This window comes from Argentina anserina, chromosome 4, assembly GCF_933775445.1.
Source record: "Argentina anserina chromosome 4, drPotAnse1.1, whole genome shotgun sequence".
Lineage (NCBI taxonomy): Eukaryota > Viridiplantae > Streptophyta > Magnoliopsida > Rosales > Rosaceae > Argentina > Argentina anserina.
Window position 1 is genome coordinate 23,039,517 of NC_065875.1, and position 11,545 is coordinate 23,051,061.

The 11,545-nt window shown below is 38.9% G+C and overlaps 2 protein-coding genes across 4 annotated transcripts; both read right to left on the reverse strand.

Annotated features, from left to right (window-relative positions):
* Positions 1-93: 93 nt before the first annotated feature.
* Positions 94-5,235, reverse strand: LOC126790668 (methionine aminopeptidase 1B, chloroplastic). Of its 3 annotated transcripts, none has more exons than XM_050516999.1 (11): positions 5,082-5,235; positions 4,921-5,002; positions 4,300-4,537; positions 3,505-3,666; positions 3,360-3,401; positions 2,642-2,713; positions 2,349-2,428; positions 1,656-1,753; positions 1,150-1,197; positions 806-955; positions 94-522 (listed from the first exon to the last, which is right to left on the reverse strand). In XM_050516999.1, the coding sequence occupies exons 1-10, from the start codon at positions 5,200-5,202 to the stop codon at positions 810-812; spliced, it is 1,089 nt and encodes a 362-aa protein (XP_050372956.1). In that variant the 5' UTR covers positions 5,203-5,235; the 3' UTR covers positions 94-522; positions 806-809. The 3 variants fall into 3 exon arrangements, 2 of the variants coding, with proteins under 2 accessions (XP_050372956.1, XP_050372955.1); XM_050516998.1 differs by having other exon boundaries at positions 800-955; XR_007671759.1 differs by lacking the exon at positions 94-522 and adding an exon at positions 1,462-1,541 and having other exon boundaries at positions 861-955.
* Positions 5,236-8,335: 3,100 nt separating this feature from the next.
* Positions 8,336-9,854, reverse strand: LOC126790041 (AP2/ERF and B3 domain-containing transcription factor RAV1-like). The gene has a single exon (XM_050516168.1). The coding sequence runs from the start codon at positions 9,677-9,679 to the stop codon at positions 8,561-8,563; it is 1,119 nt and encodes a 372-aa protein (XP_050372125.1). The 5' UTR covers positions 9,680-9,854; the 3' UTR covers positions 8,336-8,560.
* Between the last annotated feature and the right edge of the window lie 1,691 nt (positions 9,855-11,545).

Here is an 11,545-nt window from a genome sequence, read left to right on the forward strand (position 1 = left end):
GGGGGATATATAATAGGAATGGTTATTAGAATAATGGTGTTGACCACGTGGGAGTACTAAATTAAAAATTGGAGAACATGGTCGACGCGGTCGGTGGTATAGTGTTTTCCCACGTGGATTCTTATTGGTCTTTTAAAATAAAAAAAATTCATGTTGCGACTTTCCAATCTCACTTGAGCTGAATTCCAAAGTCTCTAAAATGTCAATTGCTTTTACAGAATTATATGACCAATCTAAAGGGTCCAGCATGTTCAGCCACACCACCACATAATGCCACATAGCAAACAACAAAATAGGCAATCAGGCTTGGATGTTTCCAAGGATTGACTGGGTGCCTCATTCAAGGTGGGAAAATTCACTAGCACTGAAGTTATATATACACGAGATCGGCCGGAAGGAGCACATGTTGATTGACCGAAGCTTCGCCGTCACGGGGACTTGGACGGTGAGCAATGAAGTTCGGGCTGCATTATCAAAATCCCGGCACAACGTTGCTGGTGTTTTACTAACCGGCCAAATTACCTGCATAAGATTGAAAATGGCATGTACCTAATTAAATTGGAGTTGTTGAGAAGTTGGGTCAAACCTTCTGATGTCTCAATAAAAACACTGGCTTCTTTGATGCATTGCATGTTGGGTATAGAGTATAGGAAGTATATTTGTATTTTGAGGAGACTTTTCATGTTTGAATAATAATTACATGAACTAACAAAAAAAATGGAAATTGAATCTCACTTCATTATTCTACCATATGTGCATGACTTGTGACTGACGAAATAAGAAAGAAAAGAGACAATACCTATACCATATCAACATGTGGTTAATATTTCAGCACCAGTTCTAGTTATCAGAATGGTGTGCTCAAACTGTGCGGCAGGGCTACCATCGGTGGTTAGAGTTGTCCAGTTGTCTGGCCATGTTACGCACTCGATGCTACCCATAGTTAGGATTGGTTCTGCATTAAAGAAAAAGAGAGACGCTGATTAAAAAGGAATTGCCATATCAAACTCCTACTGCTCATTCTGTAAATTGTGCTTTTGATTCTAATATTTAAGGTTGCTATAACGTAAGTTCTACGTGGTAGCCATCACACTAGGTTAGTTGTTGTCTTCAGTAAATTCTTTGTCTTAAGTAATAGACTGCACTCACCAATGGTAAATGTCTGACCTTCAACCATTTTACCAGGCTGATCATTGCCTGTAAAACATAGAATTAGATACAAAGGATTACTACAGAGTTATTGATTCAAAGGAGAATACATTGGTAGGCTACAGAAAATTTGCATCGCCCAGCTCAAAGAAGCAAAAAGGACGTATAGGGGATGAGAGAAATTTCCACTCCATATTTCCACATCAATCATTTGTGTATATTAACACATATCTGACATCCAACCATCACATCAAATGTGAGATGTAAATTTCTTACACCTTTAAGGCCAGTGAAGCATTGTTAAATACTTACATTATTCTAATGAAGCTGTATTAAGTGCACAAATCCTACCTATCAGTGTTATGCAGTGGGATAAAGTGTCTCATAAACTCCTGTTATGTTAAACACATAAGTACATAACTAATATTAGTAGTTAGCCTCCTGGTATTAGAAGAAAAAACTAGTAACACATGAATTCCAGAAGTTCACATAAACTAGTCACTTACGGTGATGTAATATCAATGGTTCAGAATGAAATACAGTACCAACACCATGCCCAACGAAACGCTCTACCACGCCATAACCAAATTTTTCAGCATGTTCACTGAAAAGAATCCAAAAACAATGTTAAGAATTACAAAGAAATTTGTAAATTCAGCTGTGATGTGAAATAAGCAATACCAAATGTAATACACATGTTTACTCCATAAATTATCACTCCACAGTATCTAGCATCTCCCACGATAGCCTGTTCAGAAAAGCTAATATTTCTGACAACTATAAAAGCGAAGATAACAGCATAGAGGATTAGAGAGTCATGAAGATAACCATTGAATGACCCACCTATTTATATTAATCATAATCATGTATTACAGTACAAAAATGGTTGGACTTTATGTTCAAGATATAAGCAAAACCAACATTCTTCAGATGCCCCACATGTTGTAGCTAATTTTAACAGTATATAAAGCGCAGTTAAAAACTGTTATTTTGTAGTCCAAATCTAAAACAGTTATAACTTATATAACATAAGCCAAGCATGCCATCATACTTATAACACAAATCTACATCCAAAACCTGGCATTGCAATGCTATATTCAGTTTGGTACATTCTTATTGCTTTAGAGTTCAACTAATTTATCGAAAAGATATCTAAAAGCTGTTCTTATCCAATATACCACGAATAAATAAAATAATACCTAATTCTCTTTCCAATTTTTTTGAAGCTAGAACCATCCTTGCAAACTGCTATGCCTTTCTCCAAGCATTCTTCAGTTACCTGTCACCAGAAAAGGAAGCAAAATGATGATATATGAATTCGGGTGATGCATAGATTTTAAATGTGGGAAGAAAACATTCGTAAGAAACGACAAGCATGCATCAACACAATATTCAACAACATGAATGATAAGAATTGACTGTATACATTTTCAGAGGAATTCTGATAGGAACCACAAGCTGCAATGCTACAAAGCTGAAAAAAAAAACTTACCTTCACTAGCCGCCACATACTATCACTGACCTCCCCACAAAGAAATGTCTTTGATGTGTCTCCATGGTATCCCTGTCACAGGACGCATAACAGAGTATGAAGAAGAATCAAGCTTCCACTTTTCATTATGAAGATAAAAACAATATAATATAAAACTTTGCACATTCATTATATCATAACAGAGTATGAAGAAAAATGAAGCTTCCACCTTTTATTGTGAAGATAAAAACATTACAAAACTTTGCACATTCATTATCTAATAACAGAAATGATACAAGAAGTCAATGCTTTGAAATACCCCACCGATTGAATCAGGTTATTCTTCAACCAATAATGGAAGTGAGGTTTCACTGTTTCACATACCAGTCACCTTTGGGTCTTAAATTTCACTCATTTTATGACTTCACACAATACACTACAACAACTTTTTTGAAAGTACAATAAAACCTATAATTCCATATGTGAAAATCAGTTATTTTCATTACTGATAGAATCATTTTGTTGAAGCAAATTTAGTAGGTTAAGTATGTGCTAAGATGAAAATCGTATAAATTATTAAATCAAGAATATACATGGGGTAAACACAATAATTTTCATTGTAAAAGCAGTTACTTTTACACAAAGAAAGATTGCCGAAAGAATTAATTTTGGATCAAATTCAGCAGTTTTAGTATGGGCTAAGATGAAAATCATAAAAATCTTTAAACCAAGAACATACATCTAGGTAGACAGTAACATCTATGTTTACGATGTCTCCATCCTGAAAAAAAAAAACAAATTATTGATTTATTGACCAGGAAAAAAAAGTTAGTGAGGATCGGATTGAGTACTGTTCATAAAGCACCCTGTGAAGCATACAGAACCTGTAATTGACGAGAATCAGGTATTCCATGGCACATGCACTCGTTAACAGATGTGCATACACTCTTTGGAAATCCCCCATAACCAAGAGGTGAAGGATAAGCACCAGCATCAATAATCATCTGGTGCACTGCTTTGTCAATTTCATTAGTGGTTACCGAAGGCTGAAAGGATAAGATGACAAGTCAATACAATGTGAAATATGCATCGCTTTTCTGAATGTAAAGTATCAATAGTGAAAAGTCTTAATTATAATTGCAAAGGAAAAGTTAAAAATTGAATAACAAAAGAACATTCATTGTTCAAAAGAAAGTAAATTCAGCATGTAATATGTGAAGATGATCAATAAAGAAAAAAGTGCAGACTTGAGGGACCTAATAAACTTTTAAAGTCACAGATTAATGATCCAATTCTATGATCAACATTAACTTTCCAAGAGATTTAAATTTTCGTATGTATCAGGATCATTTACATGTTGCTTGGTTATTAAGCGCTTCTCAAAATCATGGTGATTGGCATGTCTAGGACAGCCCACTGTAAGGCATAAAACCAACTAAAGATGAATAATTTTAGTAAATTCATCAAGCTTGACGAAAAGTTAATGACTATCATAACTCGCGTGCACACACAAAATAAACATAAACATGCAAGGCTCTGAACTTTGATACTGAGTTGAAGTCAGCAGGCTTCGTAATAAACCCAGATTATTGACACTATCTAGGAAAACAAAATATTCAGACAAATTCTACCAAAACAAGTCAACGGATATATAAACCAGTATTAGTTTCCAAACTCACCCTAACTAACTTCCCTGCATTCTCTAAGACGCGGGCAGCAAGTTCACATGCAGCTCTCATGGCAGCAATGCCTTCGGGACCAGGAAACTGATAGTCACTGGCAATCTCTGGCAGTATAGAAGTAGCTGCATAAGGAGGCCGTGGAATGTCATCAGGAACAGGAAGCGTTGGCGACACTCTCCCACGCTTCAACGGCGCCCTTCTTTTACCTTTTGTCACGATCTGAGTCTCGCGCATTCTACACAGGTTCAAACAAGCAACCAACAAAGCTTAATTAAGATCACTATGGTATCAACTACGAACATCAACCAGCAAATACGAACAAATTGCTTCATATCATTGCATGATTCATGTGCATACCTTGCACAATATCGCATTTTAACTTAAATTATCAACATTAGTTAGCGGAATCGAATCAAACCTGGACACAGTCACAATTCAACTTTACTGTAGAGCTTATAACACTAAACAAGCATCAAATTGCTACTCCATGACTACTACTACAGTGTCTACTACATTCGAAATTTCGCAACACTACATAAAATGTTACTTATCTAATTCGAAATACAGTATAGTTTCGATTAATGAGAAATTTAGAACAAGAAAGCTGAGGGTGAGTACCTTTTGATTCTCATGGCCTCTTCCAAGCCGGAAAGCTTGCGAGCAAAAACGACGAGTCGTTTGCGAGAAAACGACGCTCTTCCTGGACATAAATAGCACAAGAACGGCGATGAAGAACCAGAAGGAGAAAGTGAGAAGTGTGAGAGGGGAGAGAGACGAACCGGAGGGAGTGGATGGTGGAAATGAGAGCAGGGACGCCATGAAGAGAGTTGAGCTGGCTGAGCTTAGTGAGGCGTGGCCGTGGACCGGAGCTGAGAGTTGCAGACCGGCGACGGCGGCCATTCTCTCTACGGCGACAAGAGAGTGGAGGAGCGGAGCGAGGATAATGGAACTGGAAATAACGGTGTGTGTATTTTAAGGGAGATTTGGATTGCTTTCTGGCGTGAACTGCGGGCTTTAGATGAAGCCCAGTGAGCCCAGCATAGTGGAAGAACGAGGCCCAATGTGATGGGAAGCTGCTCTTGATTCTCTTTTCTTGACAAAATTTGAGACATAAAGAAGACATGCATGGAGTGGCAACTTGATACTTGTATACCAGTTACAAACGATGTTTTTCCTCTTTTACCAATATTACACAAGCCTGAAGTTGAGTCCTCGAGTTTTATCAAGTGCTTGTTATGAGTGTATATATCAGAACAAATAAAGGAAATGGTGTCTAATTGTGCATATATTGTATCCACATAGCGTAGGGATTGATAGCAAACATATAGAGAAGACTGTACGTAGATAATGCAGATTAATTTGGATGTACGGAAGGGTATATAGTATTTTGCAACGCAAAAAGAGACTTTGAGCAAGTCTTGACTAGGAGATCGAGCTCACGACAACGACAAATTCAAAGAGAAAATTAAGAAACAATAAACGTATGGTTTTATTAATTGAGACTTTGAACCAATTGTGAAACTTGGAAATCTGTTTTTCATATGAAATTGCAAGACCGACACCTAGCTCAGCCAAAATCTGAAACATAGATGCTTTGACACTACGTCGACGTTTTAACGAGTAGTAAGTACTGGTCTGAGCAAGCAGCTTTAGCTTAAAGTCTACAAGATTCCTCTGCTGCCTGCAAGACCTTTGAATTGCCTTCATATTAGCCAAGTCGGTGAGTGAATCTACTTTCGTTTTGTTCAACACGAAACTCAAATTACCCAAACGAAAATGAAAGCTGAAACTCTGATCGATAGGTTTGGTTTGCATGTGAATTAATTATCATGCATGGATTATGTGAGCAGTTCTCTATTTCATTTGATACTTCGATATGATACAGCTAGCTTTCTGCAGAGACTGATGAGACAAAAGATCATCGAACAAGTTAGGGAAACCTAGCTAGATAGCTTTCATTATTGCCATGTACCATGTTGGAGATTTATCCTCCAGAGAATCTGGCTAGCTCCATCCTTAGCTGGCTCTTCTGCCAGTGGACCAAGTCAATCATCCTCATCAGCCAAATCAACCTAATTCCCTTGATGGGATCTTTCGAAATAACGTATAACGTTTTTTTTTTTGGTCAATGTAAATAACGTATAACGTTAAGCAATATAACGACGGCAAAGTAGTGCTCGTGGAACAAGAGTTTGCAAGAAATGATTATCAAGGGAAGGCATGCTTATGTCGCTATGCGAGAATCATGTACTATTTGATCTGTAATTAATTTGAATGTTGATCGTGAAATTATTTTTGAATGTGTAATTTCAAACTCTTAATTATTCGTTCTTTCTACTAGTATATATGATGTGGTTTTTGAATCATTAAGTACTGTTCCAATAGTCATACCAAAACAACTCGGTCCCTCACTCTTCATAGTTAGATTCAATTACTAAATGTCTATACTTTATCTAAATTTGAAGTAATTGCTTTGTTCCCAACCATTTCGATCCAAACCTAGCCGTGATCAACCACCAGAATACCACCTAGTCGACCATATTTGAACGTATAATCAATTTAAGTACATATTTATCCACACATAATATATATAGCAACACTAAATAAACTAATAGTCAAGTATCTGGATTGTGATATATCTAGCAACCATGACGATAGTTTACATTGTATATTCCTTCACATAATTAGAAATATCTGCAGCTATGACCATGAGGAAATTACGAGGAACCATGCATGCAATACATCAATTAATTAATCTAAGCCAACAGGCAATTAAGTAATACAATATTGCTCAATTACAAAGTAAAATTATTCCTCAATATTTCATTTTACTGTACAAGTACGAAGGTCACCTGCATTGAACTCGTCAAATACTAATTCTTCAAAGTCAATCATCTTGTGTGGGTTTTAAGCCTGAGATAGACAATGATTTATATTGAAATACCACTCAATCCCCATCGAGGCACTATCCACTGGCCGGGGAATGCATATATTGACTATTCCATCATATTTAGAATTGGTGAAACTGTGCATGTGATATACTAACTTCGTACGTTTAATAATTCTCACAAGTACTTCTGTAATCTGTACTATTTTGATCCTTTCTTATTTGCCAACATGAGCAATATTTGAGCCTAGTTTTAGACTGCTATAGCATGCAGATGATAATTAATTAGTATAACACGAAGACTTAATCATCGATTATCGCTTGCATGTTTGTTAATTATCGTCGCGTCGGGTTCGTAAATATTACAGCATAAGCATGATTTTTGCTGTCACATTATACGGTGAAAGATCTGGTGCATGTATCTGTTTGGTTTCTGGGCATATACACATGCATTTTGGGTTTAGGCAATCAAGTGATGAGGGGCGTGGTTTGATTAATTAGCCATTTGTGTTAAGACACACCCACAAGTTCGTACTGGGAGTCTGGGAGTATGAATCTGATATATACGATCTTTTAATGTTAGGCTTCTTTCTTATTCAGCTCCATATCTCCTGTTTAATATCAACCCCACAGCAATAAAAGATCTATATGCAATTGGGATTTTTATTATACGGAGATTGTTGCTTTCCAGATATCTTGATATCGATTTGTACCCTTCGGCTAGTGTTACACTGCAACTAGTCCACCATATATGTTCACAATATCTTTAGCTACTTCAGATCTGCTCCCATCTTGCCTAGTGAACTAGACGTACAACGTTGTGTACTTGCTTACAGAGCTGTTTGGAAATAACACAATCTTTTTTAAACCCATCACAAAAACAAACGTGATATAACATGAAGTTTTAGTTTCAGTTTTCACCATAAGCTGTAATCCAAGACTCATTCTTACTGGCCGGAACCGCCTGATTAACCAAGCATCAATTATATATGCCGAAATCTTACCATAGGAGCAAAAGGTTTATGCATTTCCCTTCTCCAACATAGTACATCAGGTTGTGAACAAAGAGAGAGAGAGAGAGAGAGAGAGATAGTTGTTATGGAAAGGCATGACCGTAAGAACAAACTAAGAAAAGCAACCAGGAACAAGATCAAACTAACAGTTATAGTCCTCCTTTGGAGAATTGTTTCATTGAAACTTCAAACGAAAGCCTTTGCTTTCTTCAGCTTTCTTTGGTTTTTTGGTCATGTAATATACAAATTCATTCACCTCTCGAAACTTGCAACTTGCAAACTACACCTCCCCAGCCCTTTTTCCCCCTTCACAAAACTACCAAGAAAAAAAATTGCCAAAAAAGAGAACTAAGAAATGTTACAAAGCTCCAATTATCCTCTGCTTCTTGCTAAATTCTAATTCCAACAACTCGATCTCCCTCATTCTCTTCCCCACAACATTGCAACCAATAGGAGCCTCCACAGCTCCAGCAGTGCCGCTCCCAGGTATTTTGAAAATGTTGACACCAAATAGCCGGACCATCTCTACCGGCCCTGCCTGAACCGGATTCGCACCACTGCTCCTTGTCTTCCAGTCAATATACAGCTGCTTGTCCGGCCCCGTCGACCTTTGGAAACTCACAATGTCGCCGGCCTTGAGGTTCTTCTCCTTCACGAACCGGCTCCACCCTTTGGTCAACACGTAGCTCTGGCTGCTGTTCCAGTAGGAGTACCGGAACCGCCATACCTTGCCGCCGACGTCCTCGAAGTTGAGCAACACGCCCTTGCAGGTGCTCCCACTTTGCAGCGGAAAGTGCTTCTCGGCGTGTTGCTTGGGGATCACAAGCCGGTTCAGCTTCCCGACGTCGCTCGGCGTGACAGCTTTCTCGAAAAGCTGCTCACGCGCTTTCGCGGAACGGCTGTCCGGGCCGCTCTCGCCACGAGCCCGCCGCTTGCCGTTGGCGTCGAATCCGTAGTTGCGCTTGCTCTGCTCCAGCTCGTCATTGTAAGTGTGCTTCCTCAGCATGTCGACGATTTCGGACTTGGAGTGGGAGTTGAGGAAGGCAGCCTCTATTTCGTCGTCGTCGTTGTCGGCGGCGGTGGCGGAGGAGGATGACTCGGCTAGGGGTTTGAAGTTAGTTACTGCGTCACGGCCACGGAAGCGTTGTGCGGCGACGTCGTAGGCTCGGGCGGCCTCGCCCTCCTCGTTGAAGGTGCCAAGCCAGACGCGCTGATGCTTCTCGTAAATCTGAGCGCCCCAGCGGCCGTTGGGCTGGGGGACGACGCCTTTGTATTTGGAGGAAGGTAGCTTGCGGGACTCGGCCTCGATTCCGTTCTCGGAGTCGAGAATGACGCTGCTGGCTCCGCTGCCGACGCGGCAGAGGCTCTGCGGCGGCGAGGAGGAGAGCTTGTTGTTGTTGGGTCTTGGTGGGGGTGAGATCGACATTGAGAGCTCACTGGTCGTGCTCTCATCTGTTGTGCTGCTTGTTATGTCCATGGTACGTGGCTCTGAGTTGTAAGTTTCAATATCTGAAGAAAGAAGAAGATGAGGAGGAAGGAGAAGGAGGAGGAGGAGGAGGAGGATAAGAGAAGGTGCTTTTGACTATTGATGTGGGCAACAGAGAGCGAAGAGAGAGAAGAGTGTTGTTGTGTTCTGTTATGAAGAAATGGGGATTTGCAGGGTGAGTATATATAGGAGGGGGAGCTGGCTTTGGTCCAATGGTCCGTGGTTTTGCATTTGGCTTTTGTTTTGGAGAGTTTAATAATAATGATTAATATATTTTGTTTTTGGAAAAGAGATAATAATAGTAAGGGTGGAGATATAGGTGTGGTGGGTCAACCCAGAGATTAGGGTGGGGAGGAAGGTTCATGGGTTCCTGTGAACAATGGCAAATGGAAAACTGGGGGAGAAAAGTGAATGGAATAGTAATATTAGTGATAGTATGTGTGGGATGTGGGCTGTGTATGGTGGGGTGGGACCTGAAAACAAGTTGATGATGGGGTTCACATGAGTATGGACCGTGTTTTAGTCGAGTTCATCCCCCCTGAAACTTTACTGCTGACTTGTCCCTCCCTAACAGCATGGAGCTCCTTCTCCTCGGTTCATACTCGTGTTATCTTCATATTTAGAGATTCATCTATCAGCATTTGATGGAGATCAAATTATCACAATTTAATTTTTATAAAATTAGATCTTGTGGTCTTTATTACACCTCTTTTTTTATTTTTTGTCAGTTTTTTTTTCACACATATAAATTGATCTACATGTTAGAATTTTCCCATACTCAGAGCATGGAATCTCGAATCCACGATGGATTTAGCAAGTGTCTTTCACATCCACCATGGATGAATCGATTTGATTTACGGTTTAGAAATGCTAGCTTTGAAAAAAACGCACATCTAGTTCAAACACAAACAACTAATCATGAATGTTACGAACATCTCTTCTTTCAGAGAGGATACCCTCGGCTACAATGAATATGTACCACGATGTATATATGTGACTCATTTAAAGCAAACCGAAGACCTTACAATAGCTTAATGTGCGTTGAATCTTGTCGAAAAAGAGAAATTAATGCTTATGAAAACGTGAAATATAACTGATTATATATTTTCTTATGACTTGTGATCATCCGATGGTAGCAGGGGCGGATCTACAACTATGCATGAGCATCCCCCAACCAATTGAAGAAAAAAAACAAGAGCTAGTGTTAATTGATTTATTTTATTTTAATGTTGGTTATACTGAATCATCCCCACACGGAATGTCTACCACTACCGAATGACTTTCTCTCTTCCTCAACTTAATATTATCTCAATCCCTCAAAGCTCCATGATTGAACCATCTCTGCCAAATTCACCAACGCCCTCCACGGATGCACCTCCGTCGGTCACCGGCATGTGTCAACAATGAGGCTAGTTTACAAAATTTGTTGGGAGGGATGTGATGATGTCAGGGACTGAGAGATGGATTTCTCAATTGGGATTACTTGCTGGAAATTGTTGTTGTTGGGTAACTTGGGTTTGTCTAAGGTTTATTTTAATTTCTCATTCTCCTTGAATGCTTGATTGATGTATCTATCAATCTATGCTTCGTTCATTTTGGAATACTAGGTTTTTATTTGCTAATTTATATTGAAAAAATGGTTGAATTTATAGGGAATGAAGAGCATCAAAGGTCTATTGACCAAAAAAAAAGAAGAGCATAAAAGGTTAGAGGTCATTAGAGATTGGAGAGTTTAAGAAATCGTAAAATAAGATTTTATTTAGTTTAAGCTCTTATACTTATGCATTTGAGACTCAATACATTTCCCTTACTACGTATTACCTTGACTTTCAATTTTTTTTTAAAAAAAAATTATAC